This window comes from Lissotriton vulgaris, chromosome 1_1 (genome assembly GCF_964263255.1).
Source record: "Lissotriton vulgaris chromosome 1_1, aLisVul1.2, whole genome shotgun sequence".
Taxonomy (NCBI): domain Eukaryota; kingdom Metazoa; phylum Chordata; class Amphibia; order Caudata; family Salamandridae; genus Lissotriton; species Lissotriton vulgaris.
Window position 1 is genome coordinate 1,591,297,479 of NC_141685.1, and position 12,487 is coordinate 1,591,309,965.

The following is a 12,487-nucleotide window of genomic DNA, read 5'->3' on the forward strand; positions in this document are numbered from 1 at the left end:
AGTCCGAGAACTGGACCATGTTGGAGAGAGTCCCTTGATGCAGTGCACACTAGAACTCCAGGTACCACTGCAGAGCCTGTATATGCCATCCGGCATGTGTCACTAGCAGGATGCTGGAGGCCATAAGGCCCGGCAGCCTCAGAATCATTCTCAACAAAATCCAGAACAGAGGCTGAAACATCAGTATCATAGCTTGAATATCCTGGACTTGCAGTTCGGGAGGATAGGCACGAAACTGCACCATATTCAGAACAGCCCCGATGAAAAGGAGCGTTTGAGAGGGAGTTAGGTGTGACTTCGGCATGTAGATAGAGAACCCCCGGTGAGTGCATAAAGCTTGCCATAGTCTGGAGGTGGGATACGACAGCCTGGGGCGAACTCGCCTTCAACAGCCAGCCATAGAGAAAGAGCAAGACTGACACTCCTGATTTGCGCAGATGAGCCATTACCTTGGTGAACACCAGAGGGGCTCTGATAATACCAAGGGGGAGCATGGTAAACTGAAAGTGCTCATGGCCTACCATAAACCACAGGTAGCGCCGATGGGCAGGCAAGACGGAAAGGTGAAAATAGGCGTCCTGCAAGTTCAACTCTACTGTCCAGTCTCCTGGATCCAGGGCCGACACTCCCCAAGCTAGAGTTAGCATCTTGAACTTTTTCTTTTTGAGGAAGTAGTTAAGGGCTCACAGATTAGGATAGGGAACAGGCTAAGTCCTTCTTTGGGACAAGAAAGTAGCGGAAATAGCAACTACAGCCTGCTTTTGGCTCCGAAACCTTTCTATGCTCTCTTGCCAAGAGAATCATAACTTCCTCCTTAAGCATAGCCTGGTGATCCTCCCTCTGCTGATCTTAAGCTGGAGGCCTGGTGGGAGGGGTAGTCTCAAAGGAAAGGGAGTAGCCACTTCGGACTATCTGAAGAACCCACCTGTCTGATGTGAGGTTTTGCCGGTGATGGAGGCGATTGCTGATCTTGCCACCAACTGGCTGCCCATGATCTTGAAAGGTTTTGGAGGCCGAGGGAAAAAGGAAGGGGGGAGGTGGACTGACCTGACCTCTGGCTGCTCGACCCACAGGTTCGGGACGAGCCACGCACATGGCTGCGCAGAGGTTGCTGAACTTGCAACGCCTTGTGGCTGGGGTATGACTGGCACAAAGCTGTGCATGTTCAGCAACCCCTGCGCAGCTGTGGGTGCGGCTCGTTCTGACCCTGTAGGTCGAGCAACCAGAGGTCAGGTCAGTGTGGCTGAGGTATGACTGGCACAGGGCGAAAAGCAGATGTGTGTGTGGCCACTGAGAGGCCCAAGGACTTGGCCGAAGCCTGTGAGTCCTTAGAGTGCTCTCAGGCCATTTCAACTTTGTCTCAGAAGAGACTGGGGCCATCAAAGGGCATGTCCATGAGGTAAACCTGGACATTCCCAGAAAAGCCAGAAGTTCTAAGCCAGGCATGGCGTCTAACAGCCACCGTCTATTACATCACTCTGCCCAGCGAGTTGGTCGTGTCAAGCCTACAACGAATTGTGAACTCTCTCGCATCCCTGTTGGCTGATTCCACTTGGGAGAGAATGGCCTTCTCTGGGACCTGTGGCAGCACTTGCGCAACCGTTTCTCACAGGGAGTGGAAAGAACGGCCCGTAGGTGTCCTGTGTTTATGGCCCTCGATGCAAAGCTGCCGGAAGAAAAGATTTTCTTCCTCAACTATCCAGTATCTTGGATTCCCTGTCCGGGGCTGGGGAAGGGAATTGACCTTGTGAGGTAGAGGTTTGGACCACCATGCTCTCTGGAGTAGGGTGTTTGGTGGGGAAATGTGGGTAACCTGGTGCACGGCGATTGTAGCGTGCGACTTTTCTATTCACAGGAGCTCCTGTGGTGGGCTTCTAGTAGGTTCCCAGAAGAATATTAGTCAAGGCCACATTGAATGGCAGGAGAGGTCCAGAGGAGGAGACACCCAGCTGCAAGATCTCCATCAAGATGTTAATCTTGACTTTCACAGAAGGGAGCTGAAGGTACTGGACCTCATCTGCCCTTCTCACCACCATAGTATAGGAAGCTCCCGCCTCCACAGCCACAGTGTGGGGAGAAAGCAGGCCAGAATCTGGAGAGGTATCCAGTCCACAGGCCTCACCCAATTCTACATACCCGTCCATTTCGTGTTCAGGCTGGTTTTGTAAAGGGTCCAGCGAACCCTCCCAATCTTCCTCCATTGCTAGTCCTTCAAAATAAGGCCGAGGAACCGACCTAGGACACAAGTGTGATATCTGCGTTAGTAGGTGCTGATCGGGCTCGTCAGGGATAAGAATAGGGCTGATGCCACCGGAACTCTCGGCACGGGTGCTGGCGCTGGGGAAGGTCGCACTGGCACGAACTGCATCAGTCCTGATCCATAGGTGGGGATCATTGGCGCCGGAGCTGCTAGCGTGGAATCCAATGGAGCCTCCTTTGAGCCTCCAGGGCCTGAAGGCACGCCAGGAGGGTCAGCCACCCTAATATGAGGAAACTGGCATTATAAAATTATTTGCGCTGGGTGGGGGTTGCTCCGCCTCTCTGGAAGGCGGGGAAGTACGGAGCAGACCCAGGCACAAGTTTTACAGAATGAGGGCTGGAGCACTGAGGCTCCTCCGTCGCTTTTGTTTCTTATGCCTCTTACCTGACTTACCCGACAACTTTGAGTGGGAGGACAAGGCTAAAGACTACCGGAGCTGTGCCCAGACCTTCCTCTCAACAGGGACCCAGACCTTCGGGGCTAACTATGCGGTGCAGAGCACCAGGCCACAAGCAGCTTTAGGGACGCTCCCTCAAAACTTTCGGATCTATGGCTTGGCAGACAGAGCATGACTTCAAGTCGTGGTCGCGCTTCAGGCACCAAAGACAAATCAGGTCTGGATCCGTCAATAACATGGTTTGAATACAGAAGTCTTCTTTGACATATTGGAAAAACCTACACATCAAAAATCGTGCAATAAAACCTTCGAAAAAAACCCAAAAAGCCTTTTAAAAAGTGACAAGAGGGTAACTTCACGCATAGGCGCTGGCTGGCGCAGAAAAAAAAAAGCTGACGTCAGTGAGGTGGACGTCACAATGGCGAAGATGACACAGATGACGTCACACAGGGCCAACCAATGCCACTTAATGGAACACAAGGGTATTGCCTGAAGATAAATCTTTCAAATCCAGCTGGGAAATTCAAAAGTAAGGATCTGCGGTTAGATATCTCTAGCAAATTGTCTCTTTAATTGCAGTACTTTGTGTGCGAGTCCAGAGTGGCCGCACAGTTTAGCCCAGCCTAGTTTTGGTGTCACTTAAGAGTCTATGTAGCAAGCCATGAATTACATTTATCATGGCTATCGATGCAAGTCAGTTGGGGTCAGTGTGTAGGTGCATCCCATTTCTGTCCTTTATGCTGTGGTCTCTTGTGATTTGGCCCGTGGTAGCAGGAGCCGCCAACTAAAGATGCATCACTGTCCCTCCCTTTTGTGTCAAAGGAAGTAGTGAAAGCGTTATTAAAGTGTTTAACTTGCACAATGGACACCCCAATGTCCCAGAGTACTTCCTAAGTCACCAATGCACCTTTGTAGCTGCAGGCTGTCACCCAGTGAAGCCACAGCACCAAGAGGCTTTTGTCTTGTGGCGAGCACTATCACTTATGCCTGTGGTCGGTCTGGCGTAGTTTAGGATTATGGGGTCTGGAAGTACTTATCTTGGTACATGCAGGTTTTTCTACAGTTCTGCTCCAGGTTCCCTGCCTTGTGTCGACAGCAGCACTTCCAAGCCTCTTTTGGATCCTCTCCTGCAATGCAGCTGCCCTGCACTCAACCTACAGGACTGATGTCAGGGTCTGTAATGCCTAGGTTGCCATGCTGAGCCCTGTGCCCCACACTAGCAGCTGATCCACAGCTCCCCTGGTGAGTAGGCTTTCCCTGAAGAACCTCAGGGAGTCTCATGGAAGAGATGCCACTCCAGCGCCACAGCAAAGAGGGTCGAGGGGATCTCCAGACTCGCCCACAATGCCAGGCGGCACTCGTGCACGAAGCACAACTTCTCCCTCATAGTGCTTACCTGACCGGCTTATGGGGCGATCCTGGGGCAAGCATGCAGCTAGTTAGGCCAGAGACACAAGCTGCAGATTCTCCACAGCTTTCTCCATGTATCCCTGATTTTCAGCGCCCGATGAAAGTTTGGATCGTGTCAGATGTTAGTGGCGCTGGGACAGAGTCCGCTCAAACTGGGGCTGCCACTTGACCCAGTTGGCCATGCTCGGGTGTTTAGTGTCATAATAGCAACTGGCTTAAATAGGTGCATTGTTCAAATCATAAACAGATTCATAGATGGACTAGTCTTTAACAAATATTCCAACTATAAATATCATGGATACAACAAAGATACGCCTTTTAAGCTGTCCACAATTACTGGAGAAGGGAAATCAGTTCAATAAGAAGTTAGAAAAAATATATAAAACTATAAATATAGAAACTTAGTACCTAGGCATTAGACAGCAAATAACTTAGCCATTTCTTTTGAGAGCCTATGGCAGTATTTAATAGTTAAACATACCAATTGCATGTGGAATTGTTTTATCATCTCCACTTGAAGATTTACAATGTCTCGATGGCATGCTTCCCTGGAACAAAAATAGGACCATTATTTACCACATCTACCACAATGTAAATATTGAATGCCAAAATTAAGTTGGCACAATCTAATTCTCTTTGTGGATCAAACATTTTTCATTATGTTTTTAATAACACGGTGACTTAAGATTTCTGATACTTTGAATGCATATCAGATCAACTTGAAATAAATTGGGCAATGCAGAAGCACTTCAAATGACCATATTAATTACGCAAAGCTAAATATACATTTCAGCACATGTGAAATAAAGGCTATGGTAATCGCAAAAGAACATGCCTCATGAAACAAGTGCAACAGTCTAAAAGATTACTTAACTGCAGCCCTCACCTCTCTACACACCCTCTTATTTGCAGGTCTATCCATCCCTTCATTCTACCTCAAGTATCATACACAGTTCACAGAAGTGTTCCCTATGAGTTTACGTTTATGTCATCAGGCAGTTTGCCACTAGCAACATAATTTCTGTTTTAATAGTGCCAGTGGGTGGCAATTCCCACATTTAAATCCTCTTTAGACAGGTTAATGTGTTGGGACCCTCAATGATCTGCTGTCCCCCACCCCCTTTCGACAACTACTTGGATGTTTTCCGATGTAGGTTCACATATACATTGATGAAACTATAGCTCTCTTCAAGACATAGCGAGATTTTGTTTTGATGTCTGGCAACTTTCAATCAGTTAATGAATGGATGTGATTGTGTTTCCACTGGATGACTCCTCCTTTAGTCACAGGTTATGGGGCACTGAACCCCTCTAATCTCAAATGACCTGTCAAACTGCAATTCTGCCCATCCTCAGGGACATCATCACCCTCTCTGTACCCCGAGAGTGGTGACCCCCAATTGGTTTTGCAACTCTAACCCTTCCGGCATCCATGTCCTGGGTCATGGCAGTAGTTGTAGACTTTGTGGGACGCAATAGCTGTACCCATTGGTGAAGGCTGGCATCCTCCCCTTTTAAATGAAGTCAACTGACATGGGGCAATCTGGGACTTTGGATTTTTCCTAACTAATGAAGACAGATGTTATTGAATAATATAGGTCTACGTTTTACAATAATGACTGTCAACATTAAAGCACACAACAGAGGATTTTTTTTAACTTGTAATGCACCTGCTGGGACGATTATCTTTGGGTGATCATGAAAACCTGTTTGTATTAAACGGAGAGTGGAAGACATAAAACAGCTGCGGCCCACAGAGAAACAAGGCCTCAACACCCGCTTTATTTTCTTCCTTTCCTGCCTCCTTTGTGTCCAGGTCCTGAGGGAGGGGGGATACAGAGGTTTACTGTCAGAGGAGGTACCAGTGACTAACCTAGCTGGATTTATTTAGAAAGTGGGCCTCATAGAGCATTCTGATTAGAGATCAAGAGAAGCCTTCCCAGAAATTTAATGTTAAGAGGGAACCTATACCATAACATTGTTGGTTGAGATTTCAAAATGGATAGATGCACAGACTGGATACACAAACTGGAGCGGTAGTTCAGTTGGAAAAAGAAGGCAGGCTTCAACTAGGCTCGAGTGGAGCATGGTGCGGTGAGGATCTGCAGAGGAGTGCTGCTGCCTCAAAGGTAGAAACAACCTGTAAACAGTGCTGAAACCACGTTACTGCTGTGTAGTTGTCTGCATAGATTTACAGCCAGATCTAAACATGGGCAATGCATAGAAGCCTTTTCTCTTCTGCACTATCACAGAGGATGTTATGTACCCCCATGTGCCTAGGTAGCTACACAACCTTTTACGTACATTTTTCCTACCTTGCTCTGCAAAGGGATTCTAGCACTGACCTTTTACCCAGTTATGTGCTGAATAAATGTTGATCGGTTTCTTGGAAACTAGCCTCATTTATTATGCATCACGGTTCTTAGAAAAGTCCCTGTATATGATGTTCATAACAGCATGAAGATGCACTGTGTAAAAGCCATGGTCATCTTCATCCTAGGGCAAAAGTATTGCTTTGCAGAATTGCAGGTATTGTTCTATGCTCATTTTCATAATCATACTCACAACATATAGATTGTGTAAGGAACCCAGAGGCTATTTATGGTATAAAAGAGTCCTACCAACACTAGATAGGCAGAGGAGAAGCATCAACGCTGACACTAGATGCTGAGGTCCTGGCCTGCATTAGCTTCACCACGCAGCGGTCTCTCCCGTCAGGTAATGGGGATGGCTTTTTTCTAAGGGATTCTTAGCTCTACACCCATATACATGCTAGGTATACCTAGGTAGGGCTGCATCGTAGGAGTATGCTTGATTACAGTCATGTATCTATATGCCTGCATATATTCGGTTTTAGCACCATAGTGAAATTCTACCTTTCATTTACTCTGTTGGTGCTTGTAATATTATACATCTGTTTCTGTCTAATGGTTGTCGCAGCACAAATGTTTTATACTAGAATGACGCTGGTTCAATAAATGCATATTGGAAATTTCCCCATTGTTTATTCTGTGTATCTCTGAAACGAAGTGAGTACGATTGACTAAGTGAAAAGTACTGTTTCCAATCTCCCTGAAAAAAAATCAAGGTTGTCATGTTCTATAGTTGCCAGGAATGTACCACATGGGGTACAGTTTTCTCTGCCGTTTATACCAGACCTCATGGTACACCCTCAATAGCAGTCATACCGGAGGTATTGAAACAAATACAGATTGAGTATGGGGCAGAACCTGTCCTGAACTTAAGGATGAAATTGATAGGCAATTTTGCCCGGGTATACACAATTATGTTAGCTAACATAAAAGGGGAGGAAGCAGCGGTGGCTATATGCTAAAGCCTGAGGGAGGTCACTCCTAAACAACAGGAGCAAGAACTACCTAAGCCCCCACCTCTTCCCTCCTTCATACCTTCGTTGCCTCCCCTATTCCTTTCCTCTCTCCCCTGAATCTCTCTCCCCCTGCCTGCTTTGTTTTTCCTTGTGCCAATTCTCCGCTTAATCTCCCTCCCCGTCGCCCTTTTACATTACCCCCTTACCCTTCTACATGCCACGAACCAACGGATGTAACAACATGTAACTTGTAACCTATGTAACTCTCCTCATGAAAAGCACTCTGATACCTCCGGTTTGAGCCAGCGCTATATAAAACTCAAGTAAATAAGTAAATAAATAAGATTATCGAAGAAATATATGCTTTACTGGGTACAGATAACTTGGGATTAGACCTGTAAAATCACAAGTAATGTGTAATTCCGAAAAAGATAGCTAAGCAGGCATCCGATTCTTCTAAAAAGAAATGGGGTAACAAAATCAAAAAACAATAAGCAGAATGCATCACGATCTTGGGGTGGGTCTCCTCAACTGGACCCCTCTGATAGAAAATACAGCCTTAGAAACCGTGACAATATTTAAAAACCTGACCGGTATCAGGATACTGATATACGTTCCTCTTGTTCCTTTCACAGCTCATCAAAAGACTCGGAGAGGGAAGGATGGTCAGAACGCAGATCAGAACAGCGAGTCAAGCCAAAAGACACATATCGCACTTCAGACTCCATAATCAAAAAAGAAGTTAAACCCACAATTAAACATCAATTTAAAAAGAAGATAGTAGCTGGCCTTAAAATAAGAAATGTCCAGACTACAGAGGACTCTACTACTGAACGGGGAATGGGATCTGACGATGCTAGACAGCGCAGCAGAAGTAACAATAGCTCACCAGAACCCGATTGAATTTCTAGTGACAAAAGTGTTGAATGAACATATCACTTTGGAAACACCTGATACAAGGGTAAGTGTCCCACATCAATTACATGAAATTACCCTCCAGATGTAGGGGGCCATACCCAGAAAAGTGAAAGGTCTCTTGTGGGAGAACCTGACATATGGATACGATATCCTATTGGCTGGAAAAGAATGGCTTCCTGAGTTCGTCATGAAGTGCTTAAAGAGGGAAGATGTAATTTTACCAGCTTACTCAGACCGTATTCGAGTCACTAAAACATTCATACTCACAGGAGTGGTCATTAGCGCCAGCTCCCGCACTTTACCGCAATCATGTAGGGTGGGAAGCCGAGTCACCTCACCATGAGATCCCATTAAAAACGACTCCTGTTCCACAGAGGCAGTACCCAATAAAACATGACGCAACAAAACAGGCCAGGGAAATCTTAGATCAACTTGAATACCAAGGTGTGATTGAGAATTGCACCTCTTCAATGAATAATCCTAAGTGAATAAGATGGATTGAGGATCAAGGGTTGAGAATTGCACCGCTTCAATAAATTATCCTAAGTGAATACGATTGATTGATGATCAAGGGTTGTCATGTTCGATAGTTGCCAGAAACTATTCGCTCCTTGGTAAGATTAGGGGGCTTATGGTGGCACTGTGAGCCAGCTGGCCTAAAGGCTAACATGTCCTTTGTGGGTATCTGGAATCAGTCTGGACACCAGTCCCATAGTGTATGTTGTCTAAACCCGCTGATCCTATGCATTGCATTTTTATCTCAACGTCTGTTTTTATTCTACCCCCAAAAGGGAGTACGCAGGAGAAAAGGTGACAGTTACACAGCGATAAACCTACAACCCTCAAGGGGCCGGCCGCGTCACGAAAAAATTTGCAATAACATACTGTGTGTACATGGTCAGTAATCACGTCAGTCTCATACATAGCGTTCCGCCTAAATCCCAATCAGGCCGGCCGCTGTAAAGGAGTAGTGTGTGCTGTCCACCACGCCTAAATGTCACCACGCATAGGGTCGGGCCCTTAAGATCGGGCGTCAACCAGAGGTCTAACCAAAGCATTGCATTTTTAAGAACTATACGACAAGGCAAGAGGCCTACAGTAGAACCAATTATCTGAATGGTGACGCCGCCTGCGAGCACATATGTTTTTTGTTGTTTTTATTAATATCAGATTCCACAGCACTAGTAGGAGTTACTGAGCACGAGAATGATATGTATAGTCCCAGTGCGCGGTCCTTGGGACTGTGGGCTGACATTTATCTCCATGCATTTGTCTGCCTCAGTCAATATACGTTGGTTCCTCGATCTAGAATCACTAAGTCCAGGAAGTTACAAGATATCCTAATTCATAAGGAACTGAAAACCCTTTCCTTAAACTGGGACTGTAAACAGATGTTTCAGTTATCCCCCAAACAAACACTTGGCTTCTACTGTGCTCACATGTTTAGCTTATTTGGAGGCTGCCACTGTGCTTCTTGTGTGAATACCAGTTTCTGTGTTCACAATCAATAGGCTATGCAATATCAATTACTACACCGTCTACGTAACAACCATATATTGTCTGGACAATAGCTCCTCTATTTTAGAGCACAGTGTCTAGGAATGAACAGTGAACTATACTGTTGTGAAGAGTTTATCGTGCTGAACTTTCTAAACATTTCAAAACAGCAATGGCGTTGTGATAAACTTCATATATCTGAAGAGTATTCTGTGGTTGTATTCATTTACCAATCAAAAAAGGTTTACACTGTGTACAATTCAGGTGCCCTTACTTACCGCTATCTTTTCATATGTATATTATCATGCTATTTGACTTGTTTGCACTATACCTAAATTTGCATATTGAGAAATTACTAAAGTGCTATTTCGTTTTGCAAAGACTTGCAACTTTGGCTGGGCATTCACCGTATGCACAATTGTGTTGTACTAAAATAAGAGTCAACCCAGAACCTCATTTATTAAAAGCTATACCTTCACTGCACATACACTGCTGCCCGTGGGATCAAGCAGGGTGAGTATTAACTTCCATCACAGACTGAGTACCCTGTGCCCAGCTCACTTCAAGGGTGCTTTCTTTCAAACTGGCTAGCAGCATGTTTACATATGTAATCTGATCATATAAAATGTATTTAGGTTCTAAAAGCCTTACTATATTCACTCCAAGGATTGGTCATCTGCCAGTGTTATTCTGTACTGTAGTACTAGGATGCCTTCGGGTATAGTGCAGTCAATAAGATGTAAAGAGGAGGCCAAATACGACAGTCCCAACAAAAATTAAGAAACCGGTCCAGTTAGCGACATTCCAGTGCAGTCTTCTCTTATTAAAAAGCTGCATACTATTTTTGATATTGATTTCTTTTTTGGTGACCTCTACGTGTTTAATCGAATTCCTTTCTATTACTTTCCGCCGAAGTCTCTAAACGAAAGAGGCAACTAAAAAAGCACAATTAACAAAAATTCTCTTTTAAACAGATTACCCCAGATTGCTTATAGTTCATGGTTGTAAAATCTTGGCTTATTTGACATTTTGGGGAAACAGGTAGACTTGAGCTCCTCCCACCATACTAAAATACTTCGTATAAAAGGATCTTCCTAAGCCACCTTCTATAAAAAAAAAAAATACAGAAGAGCTTCAAAATCTATTTTGGAAGGTGTAGGAATTCCACAGTGACAGTATCAATGGTCCCTCCCAACCACTGCTATGTTACCCTTATAAAAAAAAGACTCCCATCACCTGAGTATTAGAATGCTGCTAGAACCTGAAAACCAAAAGACGCTGAAGAAGGCTGCTTCCTGTCACAAAGGACTGAGGAAAAATATGCTTTCTATTAAATATCCAGAGCAGAAAGCCATTCTAAAGGGTCAAGAAAGCTAAACCTTTGATGTCCACAAGCAGAAGACACAGGAGGGGTTCTAGACATTGGCTGATAGTCCACAAGCAGAAGAGAGTGGAGGAACTTTAGACATAGGCTGCAGCCTTCACTGAAGAGAGGTCGAGAATCCACTCTCCCAGTGCAATCTGTGACCTGGTACCATGGAAACCATTCCTGAAAATCCAGCATTATTTAGAGTGAGCAGTGGGAAAATATTTAGCAATTTGTGAACCTGGGATGGTGAGCTTTTTTAGCTCTTAACGGACCAGGGTAAGATGCTGATGTTACCCTACAAAGGTGCACTCCACATGGACAAGAAGGCCGGATTTGTTTTACTATGAGCTTGCTGTGTGAAGACTGACACCTGCAGGACTGCAGGGAGCCCTGCTCAACTAACTTCCAGCCTTTCCCTGCTGTAGAATTTTGAGCTGCAAAAAAAGTTATTGCGGCCACAATGAAGTGAGAGAATGAAAAGTGGCAAATAGACCTCAGTGACCCTGTTGTGCGCTGCTAGTGGATTTGACTTGCATGTCACAGACAAAATCAAACCATTAAACTGTTGCCTAGGAAGGACCACTAGGCTTTGACCAACCCTCGCCACACTAAAGTCAGACTTAAAATGCTCCTAGGACTTTTTCACCCACACCTCCTAGACTAACACGAACTACTGCAAACCATTTTTACTAAGAATACTTTTTACTGTTTCTTTGCAAAAAGTGCCAACTCTTATAATTTCAGTACTGTTTTTATTGTTAAATTCCACACATTTGTCTAAACTGATGTGTAATTCTCTGTTTATTGTTCTAAATTACATTTTGTTTTGATGTGCTAATTATCACAAAGGTATTTTCTCTGAGACAATCTTGTCGGTTGAGCCAGTCAACAAGGAAGAAGTCTTTTGTAGTCACGAGATAGGGGACTCCTACCTTAGGTGATAGTGCGCATGGCCATTGACTCCATCCTCAGATTGTTTTTTACCATGAAGGGAAATGATGGAGTTAGTAAGAAAAAGAAGAGATGTCCATGTGAATGTATCTAATTAAGATAATACTGGAACAGATACAGGTTCTGGGGAGGTTGGTGGACGTATGAATCTCTGCAGCTCTACATGCCAAGAACAGATGCATACTGTTAAGTAGCATTTTCCGTTCGAGGCATATGAGGTGCAGAATTCATACTACTGCATAGACTGTACAGCAGTGTCTCCCCTAGCGGTGGCCACCTGGATCCATTGAAGTGGATTGAAAAAGTGTCTTAAGAACAGCTTGGCCTACATAAGCCTGTTGCTTTGCCTGCACGTCA

At 44.9% G+C, this 12,487-nt stretch overlaps 1 protein-coding gene across 2 annotated transcripts in view; it reads right to left on the reverse strand.

Moving 5' to 3' along the window:
• NEDD1 (NEDD1 gamma-tubulin ring complex targeting factor) overlaps window positions 1-12,487 on the reverse strand; it is a 413,616-nt gene that overhangs the window by 13,825 nt on the left and 387,304 nt on the right. For both annotated transcript variants that reach the window (XM_086918169.1, XM_086918174.1), the window contains exon 14: window positions 4,549-4,615. In XM_086918169.1, coding sequence (XP_086774295.1) covers window positions 4,549-4,615 — 67 coding nt within the window. The remainder of the gene's footprint in view (window positions 1-4,548; window positions 4,616-12,487) is intronic.